The sequence below is a fragment of the Phocoena sinus genome, chromosome 1 (assembly GCF_008692025.1).
Source record: "Phocoena sinus isolate mPhoSin1 chromosome 1, mPhoSin1.pri, whole genome shotgun sequence".
NCBI classification, from domain to species: domain Eukaryota; kingdom Metazoa; phylum Chordata; class Mammalia; order Artiodactyla; family Phocoenidae; genus Phocoena; species Phocoena sinus.
Window position 1 is genome coordinate 171166983 of NC_045763.1, and position 21842 is coordinate 171188824.

General features: G+C 36.3%; 1 protein-coding gene across 1 annotated transcript in view; it reads left to right on the top strand.

The window, feature by feature from the left end:
* The window catches only part of USH2A (usherin), an 815986-nt gene that overhangs the window by 148230 nt on the left and 645914 nt on the right, over positions 1 to 21842 (top strand). Inside the window, 3 exon segments of the mRNA XM_032639255.1 lie at positions 16061 to 16256; positions 19678 to 19695; positions 19698 to 20318. Of these exon segments, the coding sequence (XP_032495146.1) occupies positions 16061 to 16256; positions 19678 to 19695; positions 19698 to 20318 (835 nt within the window).

Here is a 21842-nt window from a genome sequence, read left to right on the forward strand (position 1 = left end):
CAGGTGTGCTCCCAGGATCAAGGGCAAACCCGTGGCAAGGGCACTAGGCCCTCCAGTCTTCTGCAGAACTGGGGAGTGTTTCAGATCCCGGTGTGCCGCAGAACTGGTCTCTACCTTGATCTACCCACATGCGGGTTAGGTGCCATGCATCGGAGTGCCACATTGTGAAATGTGTAAGACAGATTGGCAGACAGATGACATGCTGCTAAAAGTGCATGAGGACAGAAACTAGTCAGTAAGAATCTCATAGGTTCCATTTGTTTTGCACTTGCCATGTACAAAGTATTATGCCAAGGATGTTTGGTCAATTAATTCAGTCCTTACCAAAGTTGGTAAAGTAGTTACCGATTTATCCATTGGGTTGTTAAGGACAATGAACCTCGGAGAAATGAGGCAACACCTCCAAGATCACACAAGTAATAATGGGGTAGAGCAGAAATTCGAAACTTGTATTATCTGTTTCCAGAGTCCAACCTGAGGTTAGAAACACTGGCTCTTACAGTGCCTGGCGCATAAAAGAAATCCATAACAGGTTGCTGAACTGGATATTTATGTACACTATCCAAAAGTAGAAAGGAAACATCCATTTGTTTTAGGCTTGTTATTCCAAATCTTATTAATTTAATTCTATTAAAAAATCCTAAATATTTAGGAAATAACAATGTGTATATAATTCAGTCGCAAACTAATTTCTTAGAACCAATACAATTCTCCAGTGGAGATTCAGGTGATACTGACGAGTTAATGTAGCCCCGTTGGTGCTTCATGTGTACCAAGGATTCAGGTTATTATCTTACACATAAATTAATTTGAATATTTTGTAAAGGCACCTTCTACAAGCCTGATTTACTTAGTTTCTTTATCATCTCAGATAAACATCTCAATATATTTGGAATTCACATTTTCACTGGTTCAATAAGCTAACAGTACAGTAGGCAAGCATACTACTCTATAGGTTCACAGCAACTTTGATCATTTTTACTAAAAACAAAAAAGATTGTTAAACCAAATGATTTAACTTTCCTAAAAGCCTATTTCTGTACAAAATTAACTAAACACGTGGAGAATGTATTTTTTCGTGCTGGAAGTATTTTTTAAATGCTACTGTGAGATCTTTCATTTTGATAAAGTCAAAACCCCATCCCGTTAATAACCACTATAGTAATTTTGCAGCAAATTACAATAAGACCACACTGTACAGTTGTGCCATTCAGATGACATTTATGGAATGCTTTAATTTAACATGGTGTGACGTATATCATATGCATCTTTTACAAGTTATAGCTTATAATCTCTGAGTGAAGTAGACCTAAACCAGCGGGGGAAAGGATGATGCAATATGAAATTATACCCCTTTGCGAAGTAGAAGGACTACCCCATTCAAGTATGTAACCATCGCTGGGAAGAGCAGTACGTGGGGAATCTCTTTACACACTTTTCGTCTTGAATACTCAAAAGATTGAGAAAAAAAAAGTATTCCGTTCCTACTATCACTTTGTTTGAGCATACTTCAGAACTTTACCTTTCTGCACTCTCCTTAGAGATTATGGTGGTGAAGTTTGGAAAGCACTTTCTCAGAAATGCCTTTTGGAGGGGGAGGGGAGCTATAAAAATATACCAGCCTGCCAAATGACAGGCATTGTAGAATGGAAAAGAAAAGACATCTTGGTTTTACACCAGTGTGGAAGCTTTTCCTCTCTAATGAATATTTTCGATAGCGGAGCAAGGTGATAAACAGCAGTATCACAAAACACTTAAACGGAAACAAGTATTATGATGTACATTATTCACCTGGCATTCTCCAGTTTGTGACATTTATATGAGGCAGAAACCACTGCAGATTCATTTAATTTTGAAGTGGGATGAATACCTTACAAAGGTAGCCTGTTACATTCATGTGGACTTTTCTTCTCTAGAGAGGCAGAAGCTTAAGGAAAGAAGTCATTGTGTCTATATTAGAAATATGGAGTAATTCTCAGGGTCCACTTCTTAGGGCTGATGAGCTCCTAGCAGGGAGAATATACTGTATAAAGATAGATAAATAGATAGACAGGTAGATAAGTAGATAGGCAGATACATACATAGACAAATAGAGATATACACATTTTTTCCTTAGAAACACCAGCAGCTGCAAATGATTAGGTATTTCATAGATGCTTTTTTTTTTTGAAATGCTAAAACCAGGCTATTTCCAGAGCTTACATTTAGATGCTTAATAATATAAATGCTCCAGTGTTAAATCGGTTCAGAAAGACCGTGTTTCTCTGATGCTCAGTGATGGACCTATCAATAATTTGATGAGATACAAGACTAAGAAGAAAAGAGAGTAACAGCGAGTCCCTAGGAACTGATAATGCAGTGACAAAATAGGTAGCAAGTACTTAAAGAGCTAATTCTTAAATCTTAGTGTTCATAAGGATCACCAATAGAAATTTTTAAAAATGAAGATTCCTGGGCTTGTCCTTCAGGGACTTTTATTTCTATAGGTCTGATTGATTTGGTCATAGGCAGTCAAAGGACTCAACTTTGGAATATACTAAACATATGTTGGATATAGGTTTGTATATTCAAAAATTTTCAGTATTTCAAAAAGGTATGTATCCTTCTTTGAGACAAGTATTTTTAAAACTGAATATGTTTTATTTTTACATTTGAATGAAGGAGAATTTGGAGTAAATATTTTCTCAGAGCCTATTCTAGATATTACTAAATCTACCAAAACCGAGTAGAACTTGTGATTTATAGTTCTCTAATATTTGAAGTACCTCCTGAGCACATTTCAATGCTATAACAATTACTTTTAAATAACTTATCCAGTCAATAAACAAGTATTTAGGGGATTCCCTTATGTACTTGGCACTGTGCTAATCAAGGTTACATAATAGTGAATGAACGAATCACTCAGGGACTGGTAAATAAAATTTAACCTTCCTGAAATGTATTGTTTACTAATATTATCTAGGAATAAATTTTGGAAAGATTGAATTTTTTTCATTGCCAGTGATAAACCCACCCCAGCCTCAGAATTTCTGTCTTTAAGCATATTCTTTTAAACAGCATTCTGCCCATCCACTTTCCATAGTGTCTCCTCAGCGTGGGGTCTTGCCATGGATGTGTGCCCTGGTCCATCAGTTTTGAGAGTTCCCAGAAGCTAGGCTACTCCAATCCCTTCAGTTCCCACTGTAGACTGCTCGCCATCACTTGTTTTGGATCAGCAGTACCCCTCCCACTTGTAGTCACCCGTTCTCCAAACGTTCTCAAGTGTACTGCACTTGGGGTTCGAGTTTTCAGGTCTTTCAAAAGTCAGATGCCCTCTGACTTCTATCTGCTTTGTCCTACGCTGACACTGATGCCATACATGTCTTGTGACTTGGTTTTTTTGCACTTGCTTCTCTTTGGGGGTTTCTAGGGATAGTTGGTCACCTAGTTCTGTTATAAATATTTTTCTTGGCTTCTTCTGGTTTTGCTTTTTAGTTGTGTTTTTATTTTGGGATTTGGAGAAATTCACAAACTCTGTGGCCATGTAATCATTGTCCCTCATTCCCCTGGAGCCTCTTTTGACTTGTATTGCCTAACCTAAACTGAATATATAGAATACATGGCAGAAGTGTAAGCCCAAGCTCTTTTGTTGTTTGTCTTCCTATGTGATGCCTTCTCCTTCTCCTTCTTTCTCAACCTATTTCACCGTCAGTGACTGTCCTTTCCTCCACTTTCACCTACTCACCACAATATTCAACTGTACTCACTCAACTTTCCCTACACCCACTCCACACCCACTTATTTTCTGATAGTTTAAGTCTCTTATGAAACAGGTAAGAGAGGCAATAAAGACAAGTGGGGATGAACAGCAAAATGACTGCATCAGCAAGTAGCAGCCAGGCACTGAGAGAAGCTGATTGTTTTCTGAGCCAGAAGACTGATGATGGGGAGGAAAAAAGAACAAACTAAACACAGAGTAAGTAGGCAAAAGGGAAAAGAAAAGACAAAATTAGCCGAATAGAAATTGGACAAGCAATAGTGAAAATGAAAAAACTCAGTAGTCGTGTTTTTTCCATAAAGATTAATAACATTGACAAACTGATCAGTAGAAAGAAGAGAAAAACAAGTTGCCAATATCAGAAATAAAAAAAAGGGACATCACAGCACATTCTACAAACACCTATATAGGATCCTAATGAATATTATGAAAAACTCTCTCCTAAGAAATTTGACATCCTAAGTGAAGTAGACAAATTAATATAAAACGAACACAAAAAGAAACAGAACATTAATACATACCTAACAGAAGAAAAAATAGAAAACCTAAATAGCTTCCTATAAAGACATTGAATTTGTAATCAGAATTCAAATTTCCTTTCAACAAGGAAAACTTCAGGCCCAGATGACTTCATTGGTGACTTCTCCAATAGCATAAAGGAATAAATCATGTAAGTCCTACGTAAACTCTTTTAGAAAACTGAGGAAGAATGTGTACTTTCCAGAGTGTTTAATGAGGGCTACTTAACCTTAATCTCATAACCTGACAAAACATTTAAAAACAAGTCCATTTGAACAAGTCAGATGTTCCATATGAACATAGATGTAAAATATCTTAACAATATTTTAGCAAATTGAATCCAGAAATATATAATAAAGGTAATGCATCATGACCGATTGGCATTTATTCCAAAAATGCAAGACTGGTTTAACATTTGAAAATCAGTTAGTGCAATAAACAACATAAATCTCATAATAATCTCAATAAGTGTTGAAAAACTTTTGAAAAAATTCAGAACACTTTCATGATAAATACCCTCTCCATACTAGAAACAGAAGAAAACTTATTCAATCTGAAAAGCGCATCTTCAAAGAAACTTAACATCATACGTAACAATAAATGTTAAACATTTTCCCTGTAAGATCAGGAACAAAACAAGGATCCTTGCTCTTATAACTTCTGTTCAAAGCTGTAACAGAGGTTGAAAGGAGTACAAAATGAACAAAATAAAATCACGGATGTCAAAAAAGAAGCAAAACTATTGTTATTTGCAGGAAACATGATACTAGATGGACAGTGGAGACAGAAGACATTGCCTTCTGTGGGGTGAGGGGCGCAGACATCAAGCCCCTCACCCCATATTATCACTTTTCTCTTCCTACCGTTGTCCTCCATAAGGCCATTAAAAATTGGTTAATAATCTAAAGAAGAATAGTGTTTCTGCTATGCAGATGTAGCTACAGAACAATCCCTGAGCAGCAGTGCCATCCAGATTGCTGCCATCAAGCCCTTCCAGTAGAGACTCTGGGGCTATCACTGAGGTATGGTAGTAGTGTCACATGACACTAGAAAGGCATATTGGGGTCACATCGTGGAATTTGGACTTTGTTCGGTAGGCAATAGGGAGCTCTTGAATATCTTTGAGCACGGAAGTGGCATGGTGGTGTGCCAAGTCAGGGGAGAGCAGTGCGTTACAGGCATTGCTTAGAACTGCTAGTACTTGGTGATCAATTCATGTGTCATTCTGCATACAATTCCTGGGCAATGCTGGCAATTCTGAGGGAAGAACTGGTAGAAACTGAGAGGTATTGCTCGCATACTATGACCTCATGCAACTCACAGGGTACATAGTGTGTGGTTGTATGTGATCAAACATTTGTTGATAACAGCATGAATGAATGAGTTCTCCAGCAAGGAGGAGTAGGAGTTGAAGAATTTCTATTCAAAAAAATCTGTAGTCATCTCTATAAAAGAAAAGATTATTCTAAAGAATCTACTCATTAATTAAAAGATTTTTTGCCCTCATTTGTATTTCTGTTCAAACAAAACCCTAAAAATCTAATTTAATTTCCAGGGCAGACTTCCCGTTCTTAAACTTTTGAGTTTGCTTTTCAAATTCTTACTTTGTTTGGCAACGTCCACATAACCTCATTGGCTTTTAGTGAGTTCTGTGAGGAGATGTAATCTACAGAACATTAGATTTTCCTCTACCACCAGCCAAATGAGTGCTTAAGAAGACAGATATTTCTCCTGTTTTAAAAGTGTTGCTTTGAATTACTTAAAATGTAGTGTCTATTACATCGAGAACCTCTAATACATATTGACTGTTCTCACCTAATTTATTCATCTTTAACTCGTACGTCATTATCTCTAAGTGATATTTTTCACACACATAAAAGAAATCACGTATGGATTATCTGATGCCTCGAGTCACCATGATAGAACTCCATCTCTTAATGTAGAGGATGGGTGAGAAAGCTGACTAGGATAATGATTGCAGTCTTACTCTTTCGTGTTGTCACTAATCTTCCTGCCAAATTCGTTGTTGCAATTGTTACACAATTGACTGTGCATATCCACCACTGCTACATAGCCTGGGACAGCAGACTTTTGCAGTATGGTCCAGAGTAGAGAGATCCTGAGCGTGGTCACTGGGTAGTAGACAGCACCCATTAGCAAACATCGGGGCAGTTCAGAGAAATTTACAAATTAGTAACTGGACTGCTAACCTGCTTCTTCCACTGTGGGTCCAGCTCCTCACAGGTATTGGCCATGGCCTTGACCTTCCTTAGGTCTAGCACTCTTGCCATTGCTGCTGTTACGTTTGTAGCTTATCACAAGCAGAGTGAACTTAGCACAGTGGTTATGAGCATGGATTTGTCCAGCTAACTGTCTGGCCCTCAAGAAGTAACTTGATCTAAGATCCAGTTTCTTCTGCTGTGTGAAATGAAGAGTCATTCATTTCCCAAATGGGAAAATGACTAAAACTGCTGCTATTATGGACTTTACATTGTCAGGTGGTTTGGGGAGTAGAGGGGGAAGGTAATCATCAGTCAATGTAAAAATAAGTAAATCTCTTTACTAAGTTAATTGATATGGAAGAAACAGGACAAAGTAAAAGGCCTCAGGAGTGCCATTTGAAGGAAGGGAGCTGCCATTTAGATACATAGTCAAGGCAGGGCTCATTAAGAAGGGGACATTTGATTTGAGCCCTGATGGTGGTGAGGGGGGTTAGTTGTCTGGAAGTCTGTAGGGAGGGACCCAGGCAGAGAGAGCAGCCTATGCAAACACCCTAAGCTGTGGGTATCCCTGTTGTGTTCAAGGAACAGAAAAGAGGCCATGTGGCTAGAGTGGAAGCAAAAGAGAGGAGAAGGCACATCCAGAACCTTGGAAATCCTGGGTTGGGATGCAAAGGATTGGCATTTCCACTTTGCCAGTGCCTGCTACGCAGCCATTAGGTGCTTTAGAAGGTTGAAGAAAGTTGGATGGTCAATCCTTTGATGAGTTTACTACCTACTGTTTAATCATTAGCAGTGTGACATATACAGAGTAATAGTTATATATACCACTAGTTTTTTCTTTTCCCCCAAGATGCTGACATCTCTGCTGCTTGCATATCTACAAGATAAAAACAAATTTTTTTGACATGCTCAGGTATAACAGATGACATCATCTGTACAGCCCCACCTTCTTCTCAGAATGTTCCATCTTTTGGACCTAGTCTGGACCAATGGCCCTCTGGGCTACCTGCTCAGCTATTAGCATGGACTTGCCACATACCTGAATCTCCATCTCCTGGATCCCATGCCTTGCATTCTTGTTGCTATTATTGTCGACTTTCTCATTTGCTGGTATCTTATGTCCCAGTACCTTCCTGAGAATGGGAGTTAAATTTAGAAGGTATTGCTTCCAATAATTTAAAATAATTTTATTCATAATTTAGAAGGTATCGTGTCCAATAATTTGAAGACAATTTTATTTATAATTTGGAAGGTAGGATATAGTTTTATGGGTTGCAGCAATATTACAGAACACTTCAATGATATTCTATATTTCTTTTATATGTGACTTATTTTATTGGTTTCTAGAAATTTTTGTGTCTTCTTTCTATTTCTGATATTTGAATGCTTCATGAGATTGTACCTTACTGTAGTTTCTTTTTTTACCCATTAATTTTGCTAGCACATGGTGAGCCTTTTTAAACTGTGGCTTCATGTAAGGAAAAACATTTATGCTGTATTAATGCTTTGATAATTTCCTCATTTTTCTTTTTTTTGTCCTTCTGGAAATTCTATATTTTTATGTCATTTTTCTTCTATTATTGTTGTTCTTTCTGAAGAATTTTCTTAACTTTATCTTAGTCTTTTTATTGAGATTTTTATTTTGCCTCTTGTATTTTTAATATTCAATAGTTCTTTCCTTCACAGGTTGCTTCCTAAGGCTTTTTCTGTTCTATGTTTTTATTTATTATTATTATTTTTTAATAAATTTATTTATTTTTATTGATTTATTTTTGGTTGCATTGGGTCTTCGTTGCTGTGTACGGGCTTTCTCTAGTTGTGGCGAGCAGGGGCTACTCTTCGTTGTGGTACGCGGGCTTCTTATTGCAGTGGCTTCTCTTGTTGTGGAGCACAGGCTCTAGGCGCATGGGCTTCAGTAGTTGTGGCACGTGGGCTCAGTAGTTGTGGATCGTGAGCTCTAGAGCACAGGCTCTGTAGTTGTGGTGTTGCTCCATGGCATGTGGAATCTTCCAGGACCAGGGATCAAACCCGTGTCCCCTGCATTGGCAGGCAGATTCTTAACCACTGCGCCACCAGGGAAGTCCCATTCTATGTTTTTAAATGAATGCAACTTTTACCATAACTTTCTGGGGATAATAGTTATAGCAGTGTTTTATTTGTTATTGGTTGATGACTTCTTATATTTCTCTTCTCTGCATTCCTCCTTTCCCTTATAGATTATTATTTCTTCCCCCTTTTTTTTTCCTTGGTCCTAAATGGAAAATAAGTCTGGCTCCTGGCTTTCTAGAAGGCAGTGTGAGAGAAGTGGAGTGGTGGCAAGGGGTGAGGGTGTACATACACTCTCACTTAATCCTCCAATTTCTGTCCTATCTGTTCACCCACTGCTGATGGTCTAATATAATGGAGCTGGTTATCTTAATTTTTTTTGGCAATAAGACCAATATCGCCATGGAATAGGAGTGTACCTGGCTGTGTAGGATTAAAAAGGGAATTGGAACTCTAAATACTTGTTTTGTAGAACTCTTCTAATTCAGGATTCTCAACCACAGCACGATGGGTATTTCTGGCTGGATAATTCTTTGTTGTGGGGAACGGTTCTGTATATTGTAGGATGTTTAGCAGCATCCCTGGCCTCAACCCACCAGATGGTAGTAGAACCCCTCTCCCAATTGTGACAACCAGAAAGTCCCCAGCCACTGCTAAAAGTCCTCTGGGGAACAAAATCACCCCCAGGTGAGAGCCACTGTTCTGATTTCAGAACTTATCCTGCTTTTTTCAGTGTTTTATCACTTGTAAACCTTAAGGCTTTCAGAGCCTTAAGGCTAAGGTTTTCCTTTCTGTAGGAAAAATCAGTTTTCTTGTTTTAGAAATACAACTCACCTGACAACCATATTGTAGCTTCTTACTAGTTGAGAGTATTGTCAATATTCATTTATATTTCTTCCTTCCATTCTCTGTCTTTGAAACTTTTTGGGAAAATTTATTTGTTCTCTATTGCTCTCTCTAATCATTAAAATTATGGATTATAATTTTTAAATTAATCATTAAAATTATGGATTACAATTTTTAAAATTCCTATTTTAGTAAAATATCAGGAAAAGAGGAAATAGGCACATGCTTAATCTTCTGGCTTTTTACCTTGAGAGAATTTCCAGGCCAAAGAACAGAGTGGGAGGTAGAGCTCAGGGGATTCTCTGAGTTGAAGAGGTGGAGCTGACAGTGTGGGGAGTCCAAAGTGGCTAGAGTTTGCAGAGAGAGCAGCACAGAGAGATAATCCCAGAGCTCTATAGAGTATCTTTCTTAAGTCCTCAGCTGACTATCAGTTATTGCGTGTGTGTGAGGCTGGGGAAAGAACCTGAAAGAATTAAATGTAATCGTGCTAAGCACTCATGCAAGGCTGTGAATAGTGCCTGTTTCCACTAGCTGAACTAGAAAAACCTCATGAGTCACAGGATATCCAATAGAGTACACAGAAATATCTTGCCTCAAGAGTAGAGAATAGTCCTAGACTAATCACTGCTCCAGGACCACCTAATAAATCTTAAGAGCAAGACCCAAAGGAACTGTTTCCAAGTAACTTAACTGCATCCCAGGACAAAGCTCAGGAATATTTATAGGAACACTAAAATATCTAGCACCCAAAAAGAGAAAGTCCACAAAATCTAGCACCCAATTAAAAAAAAAAAAATACCAGGCATGCAAAGAAGCAGGAAAATAAAACCTATAATGAGGACAAAAATCAATTAATCACAAGTGACCCAGAACTAACACAGATGTTAGAATTACCAGGCAGGTACCTTAAAACAGATATTGTAACTATGTTCCAGATGTTCAAAAAGTTGTATAGAGACATACAAGGTACAAATAGGATACAAATCAAAAATCTAGAGAGGAAAGCTGCAATGTGTAAAATGAAAATAAATTGGGTGGGATTAATGGTACTTGTACATTGGAGAAAAGAGTAATGAACTTGAAGTCATAACAATATAAACCATCTAAAATTAAACATATAGAGAAAAGATAATTTAGAAAAATTGAAACAACATCAGTGAGCTGTGGGACTACTTCAGGAGTTGTGATATATGTATAACTGGAGTGCCCAAAGAAGAGGAAGAGTGAAGATAGAGACAGAAAAAAAATTGAAGAAATAATAACTGAAAAATTCTAAATACTGTATAATGAAAACCAAAAAAACCACCAACCCAAGAAACTCAAGAAAAGCCAAGAAGAAGAAACATGAAGAAAACTGCAAAAAGCACATCATAATTGAATTGCTTCAAACTAGTGATAATTTTCTCTTTAATGATAAAGGTAAAATATTAAAGCAGCCAGAGGAAATAGATAAATTATTTACAGAGGAAAAACCATTAAGATGATAAGAGTTTCCTATTAAAAATAACGCAAGCAAAAAGACGATGACGCAACATACTTAAAACACAGAAATAAAAAAAATGGTGTACATAGAATTCTATACCTAGTAAAAATATCTCTCTGAGATAAAGGGAAAGTAGAAATTTTTTACAATATATACAAATGAAAGAATTCATCACAAGCAGACCTGCATGCAGTATAAGAAATGTTAAAAAGAAATCCTTCAGCCAGAAGTATAATGATACCAGATGTAAACATGAATTTACACAAAGAACTGAAGAGCTCCAGAGAGAGTAGCTACATGGGTAATTATATAAGATTTATCTGATTATTTAATTCTCTTTAAAAATAATTGGCAGTTCAAACAAAAGCAATAATGCTGTATTAAAATGTTTATAATACATTTACAATTAAAATGTATGACAACAATAGCACAATGTTTGAAGAGAGAAAATGAACTATAATATCGTAAGGTTCTTATTACCAAAGCTAATCACTTCAAGGTAGGCTGTGATAAAGATATACACCATAGACTTCAAAGAGACCACTAAAAATAATAAAACAATGTGCTGTAGCTAATAAACTGAAAGTAAGATAAAATGGAATCTAGAAAATTTAAAATAAAGAAAAGCAGGCAGAAATGAGGAACACAAACAGTTGAAACAAATATAAGGAAAATAGCAGGATGATGGATTTAAAACTAACCATGTCAATAATCACATTAAATTTAAATGTTCTAGATACTCCATTTAAAAGTCAGAGACTGGAAGATTGGATTAAAAAAAAGTAAGACCCTGCCAAAGGATTATATGCTGCCTACAGGAAACACATTTCAAATATAAGACACACATAGGTTAAAAATAAAGGATGATTAAAGATATACTATGCAATCACTAATCCTAAGAAAGCTGGAGTGACTTTATTAATATCAGAAAATATAGATTTTAAAGTAAAAGTGTTTCCCGGGGTAAAGATGGTCACATTGCAAAACAGGTCAATTCATCAAAAGGGTTTGGTACGTAAATTCTTAACATTTATGTACCAAACCACAGAGTCTGTGCAGCTCTACAAGTCAAAAACTGATAGAAATGAAAGGAGAAATACAAAAATCCGAGATTGTAGGCAAACATTTCAATACCCCTTTCTCAATAATTAATAGAACAAACTGACAAAATCATAAGTATAGAGGTTAAAACAGCACTGTCAACCAACTTGGCTTAATTGATGTTTACAGAGCACTCCAGCAGCAGAATACACATATTTTTCTAGTCTACACAAAGCATTTATCAAAATGAATCAAATTCTGGACCATAAAACAAGCCTCAGTAAATTGAAAAGAATTCAGGTCATGTAGAGTATGTTATCTGACCATAATCATTAAATAAAATTGGAAAGCAATAACAGAGTAATCTCTGGAATATCCCTAAATATTTGGAAACTAAATAACACACATCTAAATAACCTAAGGTCAAATAGGAAATGAAAGGGAAATTAGAAAGTATTCTGAACTGAATGAAAATGAAAACACAACATATCAAAACTGTGGGAGGCTGGTATAGCAGTCCTTAGTAAGATATTAAAAGCACTAAATTGTCTATATTAGAAAAGAAAAAAATTCAGAGAAAAACCTTTCTCCTTACGAAACTAGAAAATGAAAAGAAACGACCCAAGCCAGGCTAATCAAAATTATTTTCGAGTTTCTAACTAGAGCTCACAGGGGCATCCCTTTTCCCTCATTGTTCATGTGGCTGAAAGCATGCGAGACCAAAACTTACAAAACCAAGATTGTGTTTTAAGCCTTAAAGAGCTAGAAAATTTCTCTGGCTTAAAGTATGAACATGTTTGTTTGTTGTTAGAAACAGTAACTGTACCTCATTATTTGTTTTCCTTCTACATTACTAATAGAAATTTCCATATTATTTGGCCATGCGATCATAGAGAATAAACTGTATTTCTCAGCCTCCCTGGCAGTTATGTATAGAAACGTAATTTAAGTTCTGGTCAGTGGTGTTGTTTCTGTTAACTTTCGCCTCTAAAATGGTGGCTTAAAACCACGAAAACCATTTACTTGGTTTAGAATTCTATGGTTTGGCTCAGCGGTGGTCTGGGCTAGCTTGGCTGAACGTGCCTGAGCTCTTTCATTTATGTGGTTAGCTAGCTTGTCAGCTGGCAGTCAGATGATCCAGGAAGGCCTCACTCACGTGTCTAGTGGTTGTCAAGCAGAAGGTTAACTGGGGTGATAGGAGAGGCTATTAGCTGGGGCTTCTAATTCTCTTCCACATGTCCTCAAATCCTCCAACAGGATAGCTTGAGCCTGTTTTACAAGGTGGTCTCAGGGTTCTAAGCCCAGCTAGAGAGAACTCCAAGTCTGCAAGCATTTCAAACTTCTGCTTGCATCATATTTGCTGACTTACTACTGGCCAGATAAAATCAAATAAGTCAGCCGAGGGTTAGGGTTAGACGTATTCTATCAAATAGCATGGAAACAGAAAAGTGTTGTATATGACTTTTTGGAAGTGTATTTTTTAAAGGGAGGGAGTCACACTCTTCTCTCTACTTCTTGGTGGACAAGAATTGGTCTTAGAGTGTGAATAGATTTATATTCCCTCACATAAAAGGGAGAGAATCTACAGTGAGTTGTACAGAAGTGAACATGTATTTTCAGGTGAGTTTTGAGAAACTGATTACAATGAACTCATTTATAAACTATAAAGCCTTTTATCATTTACTTTTAAACCACATTTTAAGGTATGGCTAATATAGAGAAATTATAGGCTATATGTGTTATGCAAACATTTAGGTTAATGAAATAAGAGTAAAGTTGTGTTATCTTATTTGCAGCCGAGTTTCCCATATGGAGACATTTCATTTTATTGAAAAAAATATCCCATAAGACCAAAATGTTGCACAAATCAAGGCAATAATGAACACTTTTTAGATCTATGTAAAAGATGACTAAGAGTTAGGTGTAAAGAGGAAAAGTAGACACACATTAGGGAGGAGTGAGGAGTAGGGAGAGACAAGACAGTTAAATGGTGACTAACTGGGGTGCAGAAGCCTTTGGCGATGTCTAGTTTTAGGGGAAACTAAATAGATGTTATAAATTGCCAAGTAAAGTTCTCACTCTTCTTTCACCCCAAATCTTTAGTAAAATGTATTACTTTTTAAAAAATGAGAGCTCCTCTTCTGAAATTTCAAGTTTCGTGTCTAGAATGATACAGGGCAGAGCTCTCAGGTGGCAGGAAGATTCCCAAATGGAAGAAGCAGAAATTTAGGGTCAAGGTGGCCATGAGAATATCAGTACACATAGAAGTTTTAAAAACTGAAGGAGAACTTTTGTCCTTCAACAGGAGTGGAATGAGGGTTCCAGGCAATCTTATCTAGATTTCAAGAGGAAGGGAAGCTCCAGGTGATACATGCCTTACATCTGAATAAGAATATAACAAAATAAATAGAAGATAAAGTTTTAGCACAGAATACACCTTTATTTCTCTTCAGCCTTTTCACTCTTTCTTGCTCTAGATTTTTGAAAGAGTACATTTTACATGTGGGGTGTATGCAAGGTTACTCTTTGAGAGAAATATAAAGTATGTCTAATTCCTGAAGGTGCTTGCCATCTGGAGAACAAGACTAATATATGTGAAACAAGCACACAAAAAAATAGGGGATTCATTAAATGGTAATGGACTTGAAGTGTTATATGTATGTAATCAGAGGTCTATTCGATTCTCATGGCTGTAAGTAACATACCCGTCAATAAATGCCATTTATTTTTGAAGACCAAATCCAATACCTGTTTTGAGTCATAATCTGGTTTCCATGGGGTGGGGTAAGAGTGTGGGTGTGAAACAAAGCCAGACACTGTGGGGCAAGTCACAGTCCTTGCATATCTTTCTGACCTGTATGTGTCTTTGATATTGATGTGCATTATTGTCTACAACTCTGTCCTGCGTGTATAAACCTTTATTTTTCAGAGTACTAGACATTTTGTATCATTATCTTACCCTTAAGTAATGATTCCAGTGAGTTCCTATTTTCCAGATGAGGAAAAATGAGGCAGTGATAGATTTTTAACAACTATTTAATTAAAAAACCCTTCTCTACCTCTTTGTAACTGAATCCCAACCTCATGTGATATTTTTGGATATCCCTGAGATTAAAGGTAAATCAAACTGTGCCTTTCCACAGGTAGGTAACTTCCCTTGTGATAACCTTGCCTCCAAATGTGGCATGCTGGATTCAGTCTGAGTGTAAGGAAATCATGGGGAGACAGGCCAGTGACTTTATGAGAGATCTGATGTCTGTATTCACATCTGTTGTGAAAGTCCGAAGTTATTATTGAATTTCTCAGATTTATTTCACGTGTTATATGTATATATTCCCTAGTGAAAGGTTTTAGCTGTTTCTTTAACCAACATAGCATTATCTGTGCATAGAGTAGATAAGCATTATATAGTCTATGTATTTTCATTCTCAAACAGCAGCTTGAAGAGGAAATATTCTCCTTTGTTCAGCTGTTATTTTAGTTGACAGTGCTCTAAAACAAGTAACTTTTTTGCATTTTTTTTTACCACAATGTAAGTCAGTTAAATATACTTGATGTGATTAATTCATAATATAAATGAACCATAAATATGCTGAAATATTCCTAAGAGTAGAGTTGTGTAAAAGAATGTTATTAGGGTCATTATCAGGAGGCATAAATGGATACTATTAAGAACTTTATTTAAACATTGTTAAAACCTTGGTGGGATGATATTATTATAGAAAGATTCTTCCTCAGTTGAAGCACTGGGCATGTGCAGAACAAGTTTGGATCAAGGAGTAAATGAGAGGAGTGAAACAGAGAGGTGGAGATTAAAGACTAAATTAACGGCTGGCCCTTTTCTATTTTCAGTCTCCCCATGACTGTATTTTGATTTCTTTATATGGTGCTTAAGGCTTAATTCCACTTCCCTTTTAGTCATACACTACTGACTTCTATGCGGTTTATTTCCATTCAGTTCTATATATTCACCCTGCTGAAGCTCTCCCATATTTCTGTGTCAGGAGGGGAAATACCTTATTACCTTCTTGTCTGTTTCACATTTAAAGTGTTTTCCCTCCCTGCCCTCTCTGTCTTGTACCTAATGAGCAAATTATCTAAAAATAGAAATGTTCATCACCCTACAAAATGTTGTATCTTCTCTAGATCGGAGGCCAGTGTAATTGTAAGAGACATGTGTCTGGCAGACAGTGCAATCAGTGCCAGAACGGATTCTACAACCTACAAGAGTGGGATCCTGATGGCTGCATTCCGTGCAACTGTAATGCCTCTGGGACAGTGGATGGAGATATTACCTGTCACCCAAATTCAGGCCAGTGCAAGTGCAAAGCAAATGTTATTGGTATGTGTAATGCAAAAGTTTGCAGTCACATCTCTATTACCATCTGGAATAAAATCCTCTATTTGATTTCTTCTCTGAAGAGTAAAGCAAATTTCCTTGCTCAAGGCAGGCTGGGAAAAAAAAATTTGGATGAAATTAACTGTCTAAAAATGACTAAATTAATAATTCTCTCAAACTACAGCTTGAAGCTTAGTTTAATCAACCCTTTAGAAGTTTCTTTATTCCGTAGATGCATTAGTTCACATGGTCCCACACTAATAAGTCATAGAAAAATATAATTTGCTTACTGCATAGATGTTTCTTTTAGAAAATTAGCACTTTTTCAAAATGCTTTACACTTAATGAGTTCTAAGCAACTCATTTCCATGCTAGTTTTCTTAACAGACCAAAATAAATGGATTTTTTCCGAAATATTCTGTGCTGCAGGGTCCTTTGTGATAAATCTTTCCATTTTTTTCTATTATATTTCTTTGAACTGTTCCTATGAAATGCAAAATAAGTCAACATAATTCCACAGATCATGTATATTGCTAGGGTTAGTTATAAAGGGCCACATAATTTTAATTTTGTAATTCAGCACCAAGCTGATTATAATAAACAGCTACCTTTGGTGTTATTTATCATTTTTTTTATACAAGACGTGCTTTTTTTGTTTGTTACTCCCACAGGTATTTTTCAGAAATTAGATTTGATTATAGCAATTTATTACATCCAACATTTTTGAGGGGAACCACAGCCATATAAGGACAAAATTTATCAAGTGCCCAAAATGCACTATGTACATAATGCACTTTGAAATTTTGATATATGAGAATATTATGAGAGGAAAGTTTCCAGATAAAGTGAGCCTTGTAACTGAACACGTCTTGGTTCATATAAGAAGTTTCAAAAAGACCTTTACCTTTCTATTGTCATTCAAGACACCAAGTCTTCCATGGTTTTTCTAACACTGACCTGAACCTTATAATAATAAAAACATGCCTGGCAGACACACACACACACGTGCCCGCAGACGTGCATATACACAAACATACGAACATATCATTTGGAGTAACATTTTCATTTCTGTGATATAACACTAAAGCTAATTCTTTATCTTTTATATATGTTGGTACTCGTGCATCATTTTGTACAATTCAGCTAGACAAGCATTTCATTTAATTTAATAGAAAAGAATATGGGCTTGCACATATTGATGGAATTACACAAGATTTATAGTATTACACAATTTATGGTATTACACAAGGTTTCTCTGGTTTAAAGAAGATTAAATCAAAATCTTTACCAAAACTTGCCCTTTTGCATTTTAAGCATACAAAAGCTAACTTTTCGGGGACAAAAAGAAAAGAACAACTAACATAAATAGAAGCACACTTTTGTATAAGTTTATCTGTGATATTGAATGAAGTCCTCCAAGTTCAGTCCATACAGCATCCTTTGTTCTTTGATATAAAATATCCTTTAAATTCAAGCTGTGAAAACAAAATTGAAAGAAAGGGCTTTAGGGACAATCAAATGGTTACAGCTCTGTATCAATAAAATCTTTCCTGTGGTAGTTAGATTCCAGAGCTTAAGGAAGGATCAAAGAATCAAACTTTACTATTTACTTAAAATTTGTTATGGCCTCCCTGCCATTTACCTGTGTTATTGGTTGACCAGGTAGTTTTCTGCGGGAAAATATAAATACATACTTTTTGAAGATGAAATCATCAGTTTAATATTACCATCTCTAGAGTGATTTCTGCACATACAGTATTTTTTAATAGAAATGTAAACTTGATATGTATATGTATTTCTTTTCCTAATGGGGCTAGCAAGTAACCTTATTCAATTTTACCTTGTTCGTATGATTAAAAAAACAACAGAAAATACAAGTATATGTTGTATGTGCTTCAGAAAGCAAACTGTTCGATTTAACAAAACTGTTAAAGCTTACTAATGATTCTATCACCAGTAAAATACATTAGCACCAATAATTTTATTAAAGTAGGTCATTCATCTAGAATAAAAAGGGAGAAGAATGTGAATTAAATGCCAAGTGTGCTAGCTCGCCTGTACTTTTTAACACCGAATGTGATGCCCTGTAGGCCTTCCTGAGTACGGTTAGGAATAGATTACCTGTCAGGAATATGTATGGCATATTCAAATAAGCACTGCGCATATTTTTAAAACTGATATGATGTGAATCCATGTAGACCAATTTTAATAGTTCAAAATGAGTCATAATTCTTGTTAACAATACAGTTATTTTTAAAATTTGCAGCAATAGTGGTCCTTTTTTATTTTCCTTATTGAAATTAAATGATATGCCTTAGGTGAGTCATTCATCACTGTTAAAGAACTTGCCTTCCATTGGAGTTCTTGAATTTTTATCCATATGTATACATATATATTAGGTGTTTCCTTCCAGTTTAGGAAATGCTTTTCTGCATATGGTTTCCTGAGTGTGTTTTTGACTGTTATTTCCTGACTAATTTTTTTTAATGCTATTATAGCTTGAAATAAATGTTTCAATGGATTCAACTTCACATAGTCACTTATTTAAATTCATGGATATGTGAAGACTAGCTAAAGAAAGTATTTTGCCTCTCAACATTTACTATTCAATTCTTTTTTATTCCTTTCCCTTGTAGCACTTTTTTGAAACAAAAGAAAGTTGTCAGATTTAAGTGTAGGTGATAAAACATTTTTCTCTGTATGTAAAATGTATATATGTTTGTGCTCCTTTAAGTAGGAGTCATGTAAACAGCAGAATTTACTTCGTGTTTAAAGAGGTATGCTCTGAATCACACAATATGACAAGCGATGTGATTGCTTTATGAGCCGAGGAGAGCATAATTTATATTAATTGAAAATGATAAAATATAGGAGTGTATAAAAGCATTGAGATGCAGTTGCTCTGGATAACTTTTATTTATATTAATTATTTAATTGTGTGAGATTCAGAAGTGAATATGTGTACTGTTCTCACAAAAATAGTTATAGCTTAGCATTTATTAAACATTTTGGGAGGATGCTGATTTGTAGGAAAATAACTTATGTGGTAATATGCAGTTCTTCTGTATGGCTTTGAAAATGTATTTCACTCTCAACTTTTAAACGAACATACTTTGTTACTATGACATAACTAAGAATAATGGTTTTAATATAGTTAAATAATTTTAAAATAATAGTTCTGATATTTGTTAAAGAGGAAAAGAGTTCCAGTATGTGCAACAGAAGCAGTATTTGCATTAAGCATTTCTCCTCGCATTAAGTAGTGAATAAAATTGTATAGAGCCCATCGCAAAAATAAAGTGGTACGTGAGTGCAAGTTAAGAATTGCCATTGTATTTTGAGTATATGATCAGCCCCTCTTTGGCATTACTTGTGAAAAAAAACACTCAGCGTTTTATTGTGCCTGCACATTTTTCCTCTTTAGGGCTTAGATGTGATCATTGCGATTTGGATTTAAATTTCTCCAAAGTGTTAATGACGACGGCTGTGAGCCCTGCCAGTGTAACCTCCACGGCTCAGTGAACAAACTCTGCAATCCTCTTTCTGGGCAGTGTGAGTGCAAACAAGAAGTCAAAGGACTTCAGTGTGATACCTGCAGAGAACACTTTTATGGACTGGACACCACCGGTTGTAAGGCCTGTGACTGCGACGTAGCTGGGTCCCGGTCTGGGACCATCTGTGATGCTCGAACAGGACAGTGCATCTGTAATCCCAATATTGGAGGCAGACGATGCAGTGAATGTTTGGAGGGATACTTCTACCTGCAGCGAAACAATTCCTTCCTCTGTCTGCCTTGTAACTGTGATAGGACTGGGACAGTAAATGGCTCTCTGCTGTGTGAGAAATCAACAGGACAGTGTCTCTGCAAATTAGGAGTAACAGGTCTTCGCTGTAATCAGTGTGAGCCTCACAGGTATCATCTGACCGTTGGCAATTTTCAAGGCTGCCAGATGTGTGAGTGTGACCCCTGGGGGACGTTACCTGGGACCATTTGTGACCCAATCAGTGGCCAGTGCCTATGTTTGCCGCGTCGTCAAGGAAGAAGGTGTAATCAGTGTCAACCAGGTAAGAGAGAAATGTGTTACATTTTCAGTACACGAAGGTTTTCTTTTTATCCCATATCAGGTGATTCCTCTTTGCTTCTCTTTCAGGACTTCTAAAACATCAATCTCCAACACCTTTGTTGCATTTATATCATTATCTAATGAGGTGTAACTAGTTTATTTAAGATTATGTGGCATCTTTGTGTTGCTGTATTTGAGAGTGACCCTTTAGATGAATGCCAGCCAATCAGACGTTTCATAACTGAGACTTTTATTTAATTTCTCAACTTGAAGTAAGTCCCCCTTTTAACAACTGAAAAAAAATAAGAAAAGCAAGAATACATTTTTATATTCTAGAGAAAGAGAAACTTGAGTTGATCATCCACACAGTGCCAAATATTCAGATGATGAACTGATTTTCTGAATAAAAGCTGACCAAGTGTTTTTACTAAATGAGCTATATGTTCTGGCATCAAATAGAAACATCTAAAATAATTTTTAAATGCCATTAAATTAATAAAATAGGCTACTGTTTAGTCCTACTGTACCCATCTTTCCAGGTTTCCCAGTTGGAAGAAAGATGGACCCTATCCATCACTTTCTCTTTGACTTTATATGATTTAACTAAAGCAATATACTTCCTTTATAATACATTCATCGTGATGTTATGATAAATATAAATATCGGTTGTTTAACAGCTGTACTAATTGTTGTCCTGTCTAGCAATATCAGCTCTGAGTTATCTGAACCTGTGAAAACGAGGGTGATGCAAATTCGAAAGGGTGATTTGCCTGCCAGGGAAGGGTAGGACTAAAGTCTTGTTTTGCATAACAAGGAATTCAGCTTAGTAGAATTGAACCAAACCTCTCCCTTGGCATTGGTCAGTGTGACAAGTAAATCCAAAGAGACAGAGAAGAAATGATGAATGGTTAATTCTCTTTGAGATAAAATATCAGAAAAAAATTTGAACTAGCTTCAACATAAACGGAGGCTATATTATCAGTGAATGTCCCATAAAACCTTATATGGAGCAACACAGTCGGGACTCAGGAACTAGAAAACTCTCACTGGTATATATTCATTCATTGATTCCCACCCTCCGTCTCTTTCTGCAGAAGGGCACTCTGCTTCTCTCTTCCTCTCTGCGTGGTTATATAGCCACCCCTGTCTCCTGAGTTTGCTTACAGCTCTAGTTGCAGCTATACAGAGAGACATTAGCTGCTGCTTGGTTACAATTCCAAGAGTGAGATTCTAATTGACTCAGTTTTGTCGGGGTGGCCGTGTCTGAGCCAACTCACTGTGGCCAGTGGTGTCAGGATCACATAACATAAGCATGGCTTCTAGGGACCACTCCTTCAGGTAGGAGCAAGGTGGTAAGTATCCCAGAAAACAGGAAGATCATTGAGTGTTGACAGCTGCAACGTACTGCGTTCTTTCAGCTTCAGATTTATCCTTCCAAATTTGCAATCAATTACTATTTTTTATATCCTAAGATGACTTTTTTCTCTATTTATTAATATCTCTAATTTTGGAAAGTAAGTAGTCA